General features: G+C 45.1%; 1 protein-coding gene across 2 annotated transcripts; it reads right to left on the bottom strand.

Moving 5' to 3' along the window:
• Nucleotides 1-29: 29 nt before the first annotated feature.
• On the bottom strand, nt 30-14,952 carry LOC148481478 (selenide, water dikinase 2-like). Of its 2 annotated transcripts, XM_088453418.1 has the most exons (8): nt 14,632-14,952; nt 10,965-11,068; nt 8,977-9,084; nt 8,107-8,261; nt 2,203-2,293; nt 2,027-2,126; nt 928-1,140; nt 30-608 (listed from the first exon to the last, which is right to left on the bottom strand). In XM_088453418.1, the coding sequence occupies exons 1-8, from the start codon at nt 14,882-14,884 to the stop codon at nt 385-387; spliced, it is 1,248 nt and encodes a 415-aa protein (XP_088309544.1). In that variant the 5' UTR covers nt 14,885-14,952; the 3' UTR covers nt 30-384. The 2 variants fall into 2 exon arrangements, with proteins under 2 accessions (XP_088309544.1, XP_088309545.1); XM_088453419.1 differs by lacking the exon at nt 8,977-9,084.
• Nucleotides 14,953-15,024: the final 72 nt, after the last annotated feature.

Raw genomic sequence — 15,024 nt, 5'->3', positions numbered from 1 at the left:
GTACCCTTCCTCCCCCTCTTCCAAATTAGTGTCAGCCTCATCCAGCCCAATAATGGGTTTAAGTGAAAGGCTTCATAGATAAGAGAGGTCATCAGGAGATCAGTTCCCCAGCTCCTATACACATAGACCCAGCTGCTCAGGCCTGGACCCAAGAGTATAGGGGAGAAAACAACCCAAAAACAAAAAAAAAAATTCCCAACTTTCGGCTCTGCAAAAGTCTTCTGTTATCAAGAGAACAGAATTATCAATCAATTAATTTATAGTTCCATTGTTGCAATTTCAGCTGCTTATGGTTATTATATATTTAATTCCAGCAGATATAAAAATTTTAACCCTTTGCCAGATATACAAAGTTGTTCCAGTTCAGCCATGGAACAGATTTTTTTAACACGGTCCTTCTAGGCTTGGTGTAGTGCTGCTGTCGCTGGTCCCAGCTCCTCGCGGGGTCACTTCAATAATCCGTGGCTTCTCAATGATGCGGGCCGACCGATTTCCTTTTTCTACAATGCCGATGATCCAGGCTTGATGCCCCTCGCCATACTTTGGCGATTTGATCTCTGCACAGAAGCGGGCAGCCTGCTCCCGGGGTAGGCAAATGAGAAGTCCACCTATTTATGAGGAAAAAAGGAGCAATTCCCCTGTTAACTGGCAAATCTGTCCACTGATGTCATACTACCCAACTCCAGCTCCTTGGGTAGTAATGAATTGTGTTAGGAGAAGAGTCAGACTATTATATATGGGGGGGGGGTTTGTAATGATTAATATAAAGGGACAAGTGAAAGAATAGAAGACTCCATTTTTTTTCCATCCCTTCAGCACAGACTGAACAACGACTGCACGATTACTATGTCGTAATCGTGCAGTTGTTTCAGTGGATGTGCACCTTTTAGTGATGAATGTGAAAGTGACCGTAAATGTAACACTTACCAGATGTTTCTGCGGATGTCCCTTGCAGTAAACCAAAGCGGTTTCCACAGGCCTTTGTGATGGCTGCCATCTTGGCGATAATGGGCAAATTGTGAATAACAAAGTTAACTTCACTTTGCTGCTGTTGAGCGAGGTTCTGAGCGTGTCCTAAGATCCCAAAGCCGGTGATATCAGTGGCAGCATGGGCGTTAAAGGTGTGCATCAGAGCCGCAGCTGAAAGCAGACAGAACATAATAAGTAAGGGTGTACTTCAGAAGGAAGTTTAGACACCTAAACAGCAATCATATCGTGGGCTGAGCCTATGTTCAGCCCAAACAATTCACTTTGTGCCTAGAACGGTGATATCATTCATTCCTAGCGACCGTACATCTGAATACTGCTGCACTCCACAAAATGGCTTCTTAAACCTTGTATAGGCCCCTGAAGAAGAAATATACTGTGTAGACAACAGGCCCATTTTAATGGTAAGGATGCAGAATAAGGTATTCTACTTGGGAGTCCCACAACAGCAGGTGCCAGTAACTTGTCTACGTATCAAAGGTTAGAAGTGTACATTTTCTATATCGGTGGTTTTCAATGGCAATCCTCATGTAACCTCAGCAGGTCACATTTTCAAGATTTCACAGAAAAATAGAACTCACCTCTGCTTGATTAAAGAAATCCAGAAAAACATAACCTGTTGGTGGTACTTGGATTGGAGTTGAAAACCACTGATCTAGATATTTTGGGATATAGCAAGAAAATAAATAGTGAAGTATTTGAAAGATATAAGGCCTAAGGAAACGTGGAAATGTATACTGTATAGAAATGACAGACACTTCCCTGGTAAGCAGACTGGCCCAGTGAATTACTGCTGACTTTCATATCTAGTTATCCTTGTGAAATGGGGTGGGCAGGCAGCCATCAGACTGGTGCTAGCTCAGCACACTGGGTGGACCTTAGTTCCATAGTGGGAGACCTGGCCTAGCAAAAGCGGTTTCTGGAGGCGGGTCCCCCCCCCCACTATACAGGTACAACACTCAGAGAATGCATGATAAAGAGGTCACATGCTGATGTAGCAAGGTAATAGATGCACAGAAACCAAATAGGACCAGTATACCTGTACGATTAAGAGTAGCCATATTAAACATGGCTTCCTGATAGGCCAGCTCAACTTCTTCTCTGCTCACCACAAGACGGATCTTACTCCAGCGGTCGGGCTAATGAGAGATCATTAAAGTGAGGTTATCAGATGCATTTCAGATAAAGAACCCAGTTAATATTTCTGACACTTACATTGTCCAACCACTGATGTGCGTTCACAGCCACCTGTGTTCCCAGAGGTTTTGTCAGCACAAGGACATCTCCTGGAACTGCATTGTGAGGCCTAAAGAAATATTACATTAGCGTAACTTAGAAGTATTGATTGATGTGCAATTACATGCATGTGCTGCTTGAACACTTCCCTCTCCCACTTATTCAGTTTTTTCCAATTTCAATTACTTCTCTCTCACCATAGTCCAGCTCCTCCACCACTAAGCCCCGCTCACTTCTCTCCCCGTCACCTCCATTCACATCAAACTCCCTCCTTGCCCACCAACTCACTCAGGAGCCTGCACCATAGCTGCACTCAGTGCTTCAAATCAATCTCCACCTCCAAGCTACAGCAACCCTTATAATCTCATTTACATCTCTCCCCTTAACTGTCCCTCTCTCCTGTGCCCTCTGGAATGCCAGATCTGTCTGTAATAAACTGGACACCACCCATGATCTCTTCATCTCCAACTCCCTGAATCTCCTAGCCCAGTGGTTCCCAAACTGTGCGCCTCAGGACCAGTGGCGTAACTAGGGCAGGGCACATGCCCTGGGTGCTCTGGCAGGCCTAGCAGAGGGGGGCACCGCCAGCCAGGACATCGTACCCACTCCGCCCCCCCACCACCACCATTCTTAAACTTGCCCTGGGTTCCAAAAAAACCATAATTACGTCACTGCTCGGGACACTTGCAGGGGTGCCTCAGGTTGGTAGTCCAGCACCAAATCAAATTCTTTATGGCCAATGTAATATAAATATGTGGACAAACAGAAGTGCAAACCTGTCACAGACTACATAAATGAACCTAAGGATGACAGGTAAGCACAATTTACTTCACTACATTTTTTTCTGAATTTCTCAAAAAAAAAACAAAAAAAAAAAACTTTTGTCTTAGGGGTGCCGTGAAAACAATTCTGCTGCAGTAGGGTGCAGAGATTCAAAAAAGTTTGGGAACCACTGTCCTAGCCATTAGGAATAATATATTTCCCCTTCAGACGCCACTTCTCCTGCTGCACTCTCCTCTGGGCACCTGGCTTTCTCTCACCATGGTGGTTTTCTAGGGGTCCTTCTATCCTCCGCCTGTTTCCACCAACTCATACCCCCAGAAACATCTCTCTCATTATCTACATCTGAGGTTCATGCTATCCACCTGTATACCTTCGTGTAGCAGTCATATCAGCCCCCCCCCCCCTCCCCCCCCATCTCCAAATTCCTTGACAACTTTGTTTCCTAGCTACCCCACTTCTCCTCAGGTCTACCTCTATCTTATGTGACTTCAATATCCTAATTGATGTCCCCACTGGCCCCTCTGCCTATAAACTCCTTACCCTCACATCATTTGGTCTCTCTCAATGGACCTCCTCACTCTCCTATGTAAGTAGACACTCACTTGATCTGGTCCAGGCACCAATGGGATTCCTGATTTCACCAATTCCCCATTTCCACTCTGACCATCTTCCTTCTTTTAATCTATCCCTCACTGCTTTTCCACCTCTGCCTCCCCAAGGCTGCCATCACCAAGCATAATTTGGAGGCTACTGACACTGCTTCCTCATCCTCCCTGCTCTACTTACTTCTCCCTCCCCCCACCACATTGTCTCTCTCTCTCTCTCTCCAGCCCTGACCAAGATGTTTCCCTATACAATGTCTCCCTTACTTCTGCTCTACAGCCATAGTCAAAAGTTTTGAGAATGACACAAGTATTGGTTTTCACAAACTTTGCTACTTCAGTGTTTTTAGACCTTTTTGTCAGCTGTTACTATGGTATACTAAAGTAACATTACAAGCATTTCATAAGTGTCAAAGGCTTTTATCGTCAATTACATTAAGTTTATGCAAAGACTCAATATTTGTAGTGTTGACCCTTCTTTTTCTAGACCTCCGCAAAGCGCCCTGGCATGCTGTCAATCAACTTCTGGGCCGCATACTGACTGATGGCCGCCCATTCTTTTTTTTAACAAGTTTATTTTTAAATTTTACAGAAGTAAAATAATACAACTATACATGCATAAACAAGTAAAGAGGTATTTGGAATATTCAGACCAACAGAATAGCATGGTATCTTATTGAGACATATATCAACAAACTATACTAATTAGAAAAAAATTGTATACAACAAAACAAAATGTAAAATATTGAGAAAGTATAAGTGGAAGACAGAACCACTTAGGGGGTAGAGTGAAAATGGAGAGAAAGGGAACGAGGAAAAAGAAGGGAAAGAATATGTTGGGGGGGGGGGGGACAGGGGAAGTAAGGAGGAGACAGAGTCCAGATTTACATTGTAGATTGAGAAAACCTGTTTTTTTTTAAAAGAAAAAAAAAAAAAAAATCGCCATCACAAAATAAAAAATAAACAAATAAAAATTTAACAAATAATTAATAAGTAGATTATGATCATTAAAGTAGTAGGTTCAAAAAGCCTGAGGGTAGGGTTCCACGTGGTGTGGTGTTATTATATAGAAACCAGTCACCCCAAACTATAAGAAACTTATGGGAGGTGTTGTGGAGATAAGCTGATATTTTCTCCATGGCTGCCACGTGCCAGATTTTATTTATATGGCCGCCCATTCTTGTCTAAACAATTCTTGGAGTTTGTCATAATTTGTGGGTTTTTGTTTGTTCACCCGCCTCTTGAAGATTGACCACAAGTTCTCAATGGGATTAAGGTCTGGGGAGTTTCCTGGCCATGGACCCAAAATTTCGATGTTTTGGTCCCCGAGCCACTTAGTTATCACTTTTGCCTTATGGCAAGTTGCTCCATCATGCTGGAAAAGACATTGTTCGTCACCTAACTGTTCTTGGATGGTTGGGAGAAGTTGCTCTTGGAGGATGTTTTGGTACCATTCTTTATTCATGGCTGTGTTCTTAGGTAAAATTGTGAGTGATCCCACTCCCTTGGCTGAGAAGCAACCCCACACATGAATGGTCTCCGGATGCTTTACTGTCGGCATGACAGGACTGATGGCAGCGCTCACCTTTCCTTCTCCGGACAAGCGTTTTTTCCATTTGCCCCAAACAATCTGAAAGGCGATTCATCAGTGAAAATAACTTTACCCCAGTCCTCAGCAGTCCAATCCCTGTACCTTTTGCAGAATATCAGTCTGTCCCTGATGTTTTTCCTGGATAGAAGCAGCTTCGTTGGTGCCATTCTTGACACCAGGCCATCCTCCAAAAGTCTTCGCCTGAAGATGCACTCACACCTGCCTGCTGCCAGTCCTGAGCAAGCTCTGCACTGGTGCTGCCCCGATCCCGCAGTTGAATCAACTTTAGGAGACTGGCGCTGGCTGGACATTCTTGGCGCCCTAAAGCCTCTCTCACAACTACTGAACCTCTCTCCTTGAAGTTCTTGATGATCCGATAAATGCTTGATTTAGGTGCAATATTTCTAGCAGCAATATCCTTGCCTGTGAAGCCCTATTTGTGCCAAACAATAATGACTGCATGTGTTTCCTTGCAGGTAACCATGGTTAAAAGAGGAAGAACAATGATTTCAAGCTCCATCCTCCTTTTAAAGCTTCCAGTCTGTTATTCTAACTCAATCAGTATAACAGAGTGATCTCCAGCCTTGTCCTCGTCAACACTCACCTGTGTTAACGAGAGAATCACTGACATGATGTCACCTGGTGCTTTTGTGGCAGGGTTGAACTGCAGTGGAAATGTTTTTGGGATTAAGTTCATTGTCATGGCAAAGAGGGACTTTGCAATTCATCTGATCACTCTTCATGACATTCTGAAGTATATGCACATTTCCATCATAGAGAGTGAAGCAGCAGACTTTGTGATAACCAATACTTTTGTCATTCTCAAAACTTTTGGCCATGGCTGTAGACATTGTTACTCCAGTGGTCGCTACTAACCCTCCCAGATCAACACCTCAACCTTGACATTCCAAAATGCACCAGATACCTGCAAAAGTATTCACAAACCGCCAGGGATCAGTGGCAGAAATCACGATCCAATAAAGACTTCCTCAATTTCAAATTTATGCTCTTACGGTGTTGCCCTTTCCCTCTCTAAACAGTTATTTCAAGTCCCTCATCTCCTCCCAGTTCTCCAACCCCCTTTGTCTCTGCCCCCCACTCCACATCTAAAATTTAATCCAATTGATAGAATCGGACATCTCATTAGACCCCCATCCATTTTAACAAACTCTGACTTCATTGTCCCAAATATTCCCAAGATGAAGTCTTCTCCCTATGCCCTCCCACCTCCTCTGCTCCATGTTGCCCGTCTCTTTAATCCTCTCCTCAGACTGGCTCCCTTCCACTTCAAAACCCAATTCAAACATCTCACACTCACTTAAAGTCCTCACCCAATCCTCTCCTATCTACATCTCTGATCTCATTTCCCTTCGCACTCCCACCATTGCTACAAAATGATTGCAGCCTCTCCTGAAAAATTGATTACTTCCTTCAAGAATTTTGTTTTGTTCATACGGTTTCTATACTTTGTATAGCACTGCGGACCCTTTGTGGCACCATATAAAGAAAGGCTCATGATAATCATCTCCTGGAACCACATTGTGTGGCCAGAAGAACCAATGTTACATTTGCTTAACTTATTATGTATGCTGGAAAAGCCTGCTTTAGTTGAAAACAAATGTGTGAAGTATGAATGGGTTGTGAATTACCTCTTCTGATTGCTATTGTCCTAAGAGAATGGTTTATTGGTGTACTCCTGTCCAACTGAGGACACAAGGTGTAATTTAACATCCTGCTGGATTTTTTATTTTTCTTAGGAACCAGGGAAAGGCTAGCAAGGATTGTTTAAGAGAAATTACTAAAATTGGCCCATATAGCAACCTGTAAGGAATCTATCAGTTATGTAGCTATAACACCTAACTCTATCAGTTATGTAGCTATAACACCTAACTCTATCAGTTATGTAGCTATAACACCTAACTCTATCAGTTATGTAGCTATAACACCTAACCGATCTGCAACCATCTGTTATATAATCAAACACATGGGTTGTCACTATACATCACTTTAGGAAGCTATGTACATATACAGTGTATATAGTATTTACCTCTCCTGGAGTGTCTGCCAAACTGGGTGCCACAGGACTTTCCTGTCTATGGCCAGGCCCCACAGTGTCCCATCTTGTTGACGCCAAAGGTTTGAACAGATCACTGTAGATCTATTTGCCCAGAGCCACAAAGATTACACAAGAGGGAACTGCTACATATATGGTCTACTAGACAATGTATATAGCCACTGGGGTACAGGGACGTAAGATCTACAGTGTCTAGACAGACCGGGTCAATGGTCGACACGGGGGAGTGGGAAGACAACACGGAGAAAAATAAAAACGCGACACGGGGAACACACACACAGTTTATCATTTTCCATGATGAGGTTTAGGGTTAGGCACTTGGCAGAAGGCTGCAAAAGGGGAGGGTTAAAACAACAAAAAAATAAAAAATGCACGTGTTGACAATTTGTATGTCAACCCTATTGACTAACTATTGTAGATCATTCAAATCCATACCCAGCCACTGGTTACCATGTAGAATAGGGGCTATATTTCTGCACATATAGCCACTAAGAAATAGCCACAGAGCTGAGGACACACAATAATTAGGAATATATTAGGAAAGATACACTGGTGCGTTCACATCTCCCACTGAAGTATTCATTACAATAGACCTGAACCTAGTACTACTACTCAATGCTAGCACAACCGGAACTAATGCAACCTGAAATTAAACCTGCTGGATAAAAATGTCATCCCTAGTTGAGGGTCTGGGATGGACTCGTACATAATGTGTACAGAAAATAAATTAATAGGATTACAGGAAAAAAACCCAGCAAATATGAACCCATCAGTTAGGGCACATGACAAACACTGCGGAATAGTGAACAGTCGTTTGAAGAGTTTCAACTCACATAATGAATTCATTTGCCTGGCAAACAACCGTGGCCACTCCACCAATGATGATCCAGGGGTTTATCACAGTCTGGCCCCCCGTTACAGATGTGCCGCCCTCCTCCGCAGCATCCTTAAAACCTTTAATCATGAGAGGTGTCACTTTCTCCCGCTCCTAGCACAGACAAAATATATTTAACAAAAAAATAAAAAAGGTCACAAGCTTATTTGATCACCAATTAACCTACCACCCTTCAAACCAACACCTGCAATCACAGGGCCTAATTCAGCAGTGCACGCTAGATGGCTAGTGCACTGCTGAACGCAGATTCCTGATGATTGGGAATCTGTGCAGGCGCCAAGACCTGTTCTGCACATATGCAGAACAGGTCTATGAGCCCGCACGTAAACTGGTAGCAGACTGCCAGTGATTGCCCTCTTCCTCGCAGCTGCGGTGGCCGGCTGTCTGACCCCATAGGTCACCTTAGCCTACCGATGGTCTGCAGAGTATCCGATGCTGCGTTGGACAACACAGCTTGGATATGTAATGCAGCAGGGGGCGTGATGCCTCCTGCTGCATTACCATATCAGCACAGACGTAATAGCTAAGCTGCTTGCGAGCAACTTAGCTATTCCGTGTGAAGCTGAATCAGGCCCACTAAACGCACACTAAATTGACTCTCGTGCACAATACAGGCTTAGTGGTTATTGTGCAGTAGGATTCTGGTTAAAACACCCTGCGATAGTGATTACACTCCCCACACCCCTCCTTCTGGCAAAAATACTGGGTGCCCACATTTCAACTAAACGAGAGTTCACAGTCAAGGGCTGATCAGCCGAATAGGGTGGGGGGGGGGGGACGGACGACCACCTGCCGTATTGTAACTCACCTCCTCGGTCATCTTCTGACTGACACTAAGAAGCATCAGCATATTGTCACATTCAGTAATTCCCATGGCATACAGGTCACTCAGCACGTTAGCGCAGGCAATGCGGCCCTGAAAACAGTGACAACCCCTGTAAGTGTTTAGCTCATTTTGCAACTTATCTTTATACCCCCGCTCTACATTTTAGCAGGTCACATAACTGAACGGACCCTGAGCGAGCCAGCTACTCAGGTCTTGAGACAGATTCCATGTAATTAAGCAGAAAGAGAGAGAGCAGCTGTACTGCACAGCTATACGTGGAAATAGGGAGGAGGGAGAATGAACAACTACAATCCATAACATTCATTAATCTTTAACAGAGTATACAGTCATATGCAAACAAAAGGGGGAGGGGGGGATAGTGTATATTAGTCACTTGCTAACAAAGCATTTCCAAGACGCTTGCGAGTCAGCCGCGACGTACAGCACTGGTGGTTACCAAGGTATATTCCTTAAGGACGCTAAACAATATGAAGCTGATTCTGACCCGCATGGATCCCTCTTAACGAACGCAGATGGCCATTTTGTGCATACAGCGCACACAGACGCAAATTCACGCTTCTCTGCTGTCTGTCTGTCCTATTCTGAGTTGTGCTCAACTTAGCAGGATCTGTTTTTCCGGGCAATATGGCGGTTTGTGGTGGGAACTGGGCGGTGACATTGCGATAACATGGTCACCCTGACTTGTGGGAGTGTCGTGAGCGTGTATGTAAAACTCAGCAATTCTCAGCTGTGTGTACGGGGAAGGGGAGCCTGTATCCGACGGGGATCTCTTGCATTTGGCATGGGGATGGCGTCAGTGCAGATGGTAATGAGGACGGGTGCGGCAGGCAGCATAAAATCAAAGGGCGGCAAGGGTTAAATGGTTACTCTTTAACTAAAGGGAATAAATCAGGCTGCCACGGATGGATATGACGGAGGGGTTATTAAAGATACACCAAAGGCGCTGCTGGAGAAATCTCGTATTTCACCACGGACTGCCTATTAATACGCTTTGGAGAAGCTGTAATAACCCCTTTTTCCGTTAAAATCACAGGACAAATGAGTCATCACCGCTTGATACAATTGCCCCATAGTCATCTAATAACGGCCTAACATGCAAGACGGTCGGTGGTAACACAGACATCCGAACCAAAAAAGGGGAAATGACTGTCAGAAGGGCAGAGACGGCTACGAATCAACACATTTGGGCCACTGGGTTGCGCTTTGGGCGGCATCTAATTAGCACTGAACATTATTCGGGCGCTAATGGATCCCCCGGGGCTATCCAATTACCCCCAAAAGCCGGCCCGGCGCCGACTCTTATCTGGGATTTTTTTTCTGGGACCTGATGTGTCCCGAAATATAATCCCTGACGGGTGCAGTGTTTTCGCCAATGCGATGGTGAAAACACATAGGATCCTAGATAAGTTCACAGACCTATGCATTTTCGGGCAAATAATCCTATTTGTTCAGCAAAGCAAACAGGATACGGGGATAAAACAAAAAATTGGGGGAAAAACGGGGATCATCATCGATAAGTTACCGACGATACAGTTACCAAAGTAGCCAATGTACTATTCTCAGGATATTAAAGTGGCATTTCCATGGCCCAGCACTACACACAATATATGCTGACTCTGACCTATGGAATTACTTTCACTGTAGCAGATGCAGAGGGCAAATCATTAATCAATCCACTAATTGTGCTAACAAAGTAAATTGTGGGGATTCAGTTTACGCTTCCAGAGAACCTACTTCCATGAAACGCATTCTAAGCAAATTCCTGCTCTCCCTCCGCTGCTAACTCCATTCTATAGATGCAGACACAGCAATATCATGGTGACTCAGCGGATCCCTATACACAAGAGGATGCAGGAACTAAATCACAAGGGAGTCATTAGGAAGATTTACGCTGTTCAGTATTTTTCTTACAAAAGGTCACACACAAGGGTTTTTTTTTTGTAACTCACCTGCATGTAGGGGTCCTCAACAGATGGATAGAAGAAGTCAGTGGTCTGAACCAGGGACAGTCCCCTGTGTCTTAGAGGAATCACACACGAGTCCATCCCAATACCTGCAATACAAGCACACAATAGAAACCCTGGATGCATAAATCTACTCATCAAACAGAGCAATCGACATTAAATTACTAAAGATAAGTTCAGAGAATGTACTAAAAGTAGGACCCCCACCCCTCAACAAATAAAACATTGTACACAGATATGATACCAAAATAGCTGTAAACACAAAAATAAAATAAAAATGCACACCAACAGCATATAGCCACACACAGAGAGCAGTACACATCCAGATAAAGCAGCCTCTGAATTTGCAGCAAATCACTAGTCTTCATTCTAGCACCCTGCACCTGCCACAACCCGTGCAGTTCCTCTTTCCTGCCTGGGGTGTCTCTCTCATCTCTGGTGCTTCTAGCACACACTGGTCTGTATCTCCGCAGTCTGTTGCATTAGCCGAGTGTCCTAGAAGAACCAGAGCAGAGAGTGACACCTCAGGTAGGAAAGAGGAACTGCACGGGTTGTGATAGTTGCAGAGTGCTAGAATGAACACTAGTCACCATCAGGTGTGTATTTGCACCCACCCTGTAGCAGGAGTAAGCTACACCACCTAGAAGCAATATGTGCGCGCATAAGCCCCATGAGTCCTATTGCAAAATGCACTATAGAAATATATATTATCCTGATTATAATTACTGCTGGTCTGCAGGAGCTGCATTTGCATGAATATGGCTTAAATTAAAATGCTCCTTTCCAATGGTAAGGACTAGGAGCTGTAAGTGGCAGATGAGTGCGTTTGTTTTGTGAGGGTACACAGAGCATGGTACGCTAGGCAAGCTGCTGTAGTACTCACTCCTGCTGTGCGGCTCTCTGGACACCAATACGTATGTCCAGCATGGCTGTGCAGCTCTCTGGACACCTATACGTATGTCCAGCATGGCTGTGCAGCTCTCTGGAAACCTATACGTATGTCCAGCATGGCTGTGCAGCTCTCTGGACACCTATACGTATGTCCAGCATGGCTGTGCAGCTCTCTGGACACCTATACGTATGTCCAGCATGGCTGTGCAGCTCTCTGGACACCTATACGTATGTCCAGCATGGCTGTGCAGCTCTCTGGACACCTATACGTATGTCCAGCATGGCTGTGCAGCTCTCTGGACACCTATACGTATGTCCAGCATGGCTGTGCAGCTCTCTGGACACCTATACGTATGTCCAGCATGGCTGTGCAGCTCTCTGGACACCTATACGTATGTCCAGCATGGCTGTGCAGCTCTCTGGACACCTATACGTATGTCCAGCATGGCTGTGCAGCTCTCTGGACACTAGTATGTCCAGCATGGCTGTGCAGCTCTCTGGACACCAGTATGTCTAGCATGGCTGTGCAGCTCTCTGGACACCAGTATGTCTAGCATGGCTGTGCAGCTCTCTGGACACCAATACCTATTGTCCAGCATGGCTGTGCAGCTCTCTGGACACCAGTATGTATGTCCAGCATGGCTGTGCAGCTCTCTGTAAACCAGTATGTCCAGCATGGCTGTGCAGCTCTCTGGACACCAATATGTCTAGCATGGCTGTGGAGCTCTCTGTAAACCAGTATGTCCAGCATGGCTGTGCAGCTCTCTGGACACCAATAAGTATGTCCAGCATGCAGACTGCCCGGAAACACATGCAATTAGGTTTAATATTTTATATCTGAATGTAAGCATTCATACCAAACGGATTCTTACATTTACAACAGAAGGAACAAGATCTTAGGTGATCCCTTTGTAGCATGCAGACTGCACTAAAACAAGTGCCATAATACCCCTATAAAAATGTCAAAACCAGTAACCTGGTGCAGACATATTGTATCTTTTCCATCTGGCAATAGACATGGATTGATCCTAAAAGAGAGGGGAAAGAAAAGCCACTTTCTGAAGTGTCTATTTCATGGATGAGCCAGTTGAGCACAAGAGAGTTTTCTAATGCTAAAAAACAGAGTGGAACCCTCGAGGAGGGGGTTTCACCACCTGGAAGATACAGGTCCCCTGTAGTGAGATGATTGTATCAAGCCTAATAAAAGATAAGTTTCTCTCATAGCTACCTATCATTTTAAAAAATTTACTTTAAAAACGCTAGCTACAAGCTGATTGGTTGCTATGGGCAACAACGCCACTTGTCCACTCTTAGTAGGCTTGATACATCTCCCACTGGTTTGCGGATTCTAAAATATGTGATCTCGAAATCATTCACTTTATTGATTTAGAACAGGCGCAGACTATTTTTGTGATCTCTCTGCCCTACATCCAAGTTTGCGCTGAGGAACTTTGCTATATCTGATTAGAATAAGGATTTTCATCAAACTACAGGACTGGGCTGTTTCATACAGCAATCCAAAATGAAATGAGAGCCAGCACTCCAGGTATCGCTAAGCTGAATAAGTTACTGATTTAAAATGTATAAATCAGGCAAATACTACAAAGGGATCATTGATAAAGGACCACGTTCTGTTTGCATTACAAACATACAAACCACCAGAGACTAGAACTTCTTGTTCTACCAACGGTCGCTAAACAATGTCATCCGCACGGAACCTTATTTCAGCATTGTTATGCAAGAATGTTTTGCAAAGTTACTTCCCTATAGCTGTACCCCTTTGTGGTCAGAAGTCTGCCACCACCATAAACACTTGCACTAGTCTCTGACCAAACATCAGGGAACACCATTGCGAGTAATTGCCAACAAATCAGAGTTTCCAAGACTGATCAGATTGCACAATGGCTTCAGAGTAAAAGTGTAATGCTGTTGGGAGCTGACAGCGTTGTAAATAAGGCATTTCCAGCCTTTTGCTCCATAAAATACACACTAATGTTGGAATCAACCATGTAAATGTGTACACTAAAAAAAAAAAAAAAAAAAAAACACATGCGACATGCCACAAATAGCTCCTAGCCAGCCTGGGAGTTATACCTATTGGGGATCCTGGAGGAGCCAGCAAACATCCCATGCCCTGCCAAAAACAAGTTTTTGTTAAAACACTAACAATACCTGCGGCAAACAAGCAAATTGCGCCTCTTTAAATGTGCATTGTGCAGGTGCTGACTGGCAGAGCAGGCTGGGAAAAAGAGATAAGATAAGCTGCGGCTTCAGGTGTTGCAGAACTTCGAATAGTGGGACAACAGCTGGTCCATGCTTGCAGCAGAACATGCTGGGAGATATGGTTCTACAACATCCTGAGATCAGTCGCTGGTCTGTGTCTGCAGTACAGTACGCCAGGATTTGTGGTTCTACAGAAGCTGTATGCCCTAGGCTAGGGTGTCTCCAACACTGCATGCTGGGACTTCTTGTTCTACAAAAGCTGTATAGATAGTCCGGGGTTTGGGAGGCTGCAGCACACCATGCTGGGACTTGTGGTTCTACAAAAGCCGTATAGAAAGTCCCAGACACGGGAGGCTGAAGCACAGCATGCTGAGACTTGTGGTTCTACAAAAGCTGTGTAGAAAGTCCTAGGCTCGGGAGGCTGTAGCGCACCATGCTGGGACTTGTGGTTGTGGCCCAAGGCAGCATCTTGTGGTTCTACCACAGCTACAAAGTTTTTGGCTGTATGTATTATAGTAAGAGCTGGTGCGATGCTCACCTAGACGCGGGTTGCCTCCGTCCTGCAGCACACATGACGCCTCCGACTCCCCGCCCGCCTCCCGGGGCTCCCCCTCCTCCAGTCCCGTCAGGAGCCTGAGCAGAGTCTCCCGCGGGACCTTACACCCTCAGCCCTTCATATCGGAGAACGAGGTGAGGCGGAACGCGGCCCCCAGACCCAGTGACTCCGGATCGAATGGTCGGTACCCGGGAAAGTACGGAGCCATGGAAGCAGGCAGCGATCCAGCAGCCATGATTGCAGAGACTGATCTAGCGTAACCCTGAGACACCACTAACACTACTAGCAGCGCCACTTCCGGGGTCAGACTCCAAGTCATGTGATGGGCCGCCCCGGAACGTCATCAGCGCGCATGCGCCACTCGGCTGCCGGACG

This window comes from Taudactylus pleione, unplaced genomic scaffold (genome assembly GCF_031769625.1).
Source record: "Taudactylus pleione unplaced genomic scaffold, aTauple2 ptg000579l, whole genome shotgun sequence".
Taxonomy (NCBI): domain Eukaryota; kingdom Metazoa; phylum Chordata; class Amphibia; order Anura; family Myobatrachidae; genus Taudactylus; species Taudactylus pleione.
The sequence above is the reverse complement of the archived record's forward strand: the minus strand, read 5'-3'. Positions and strand labels throughout refer to the sequence as shown.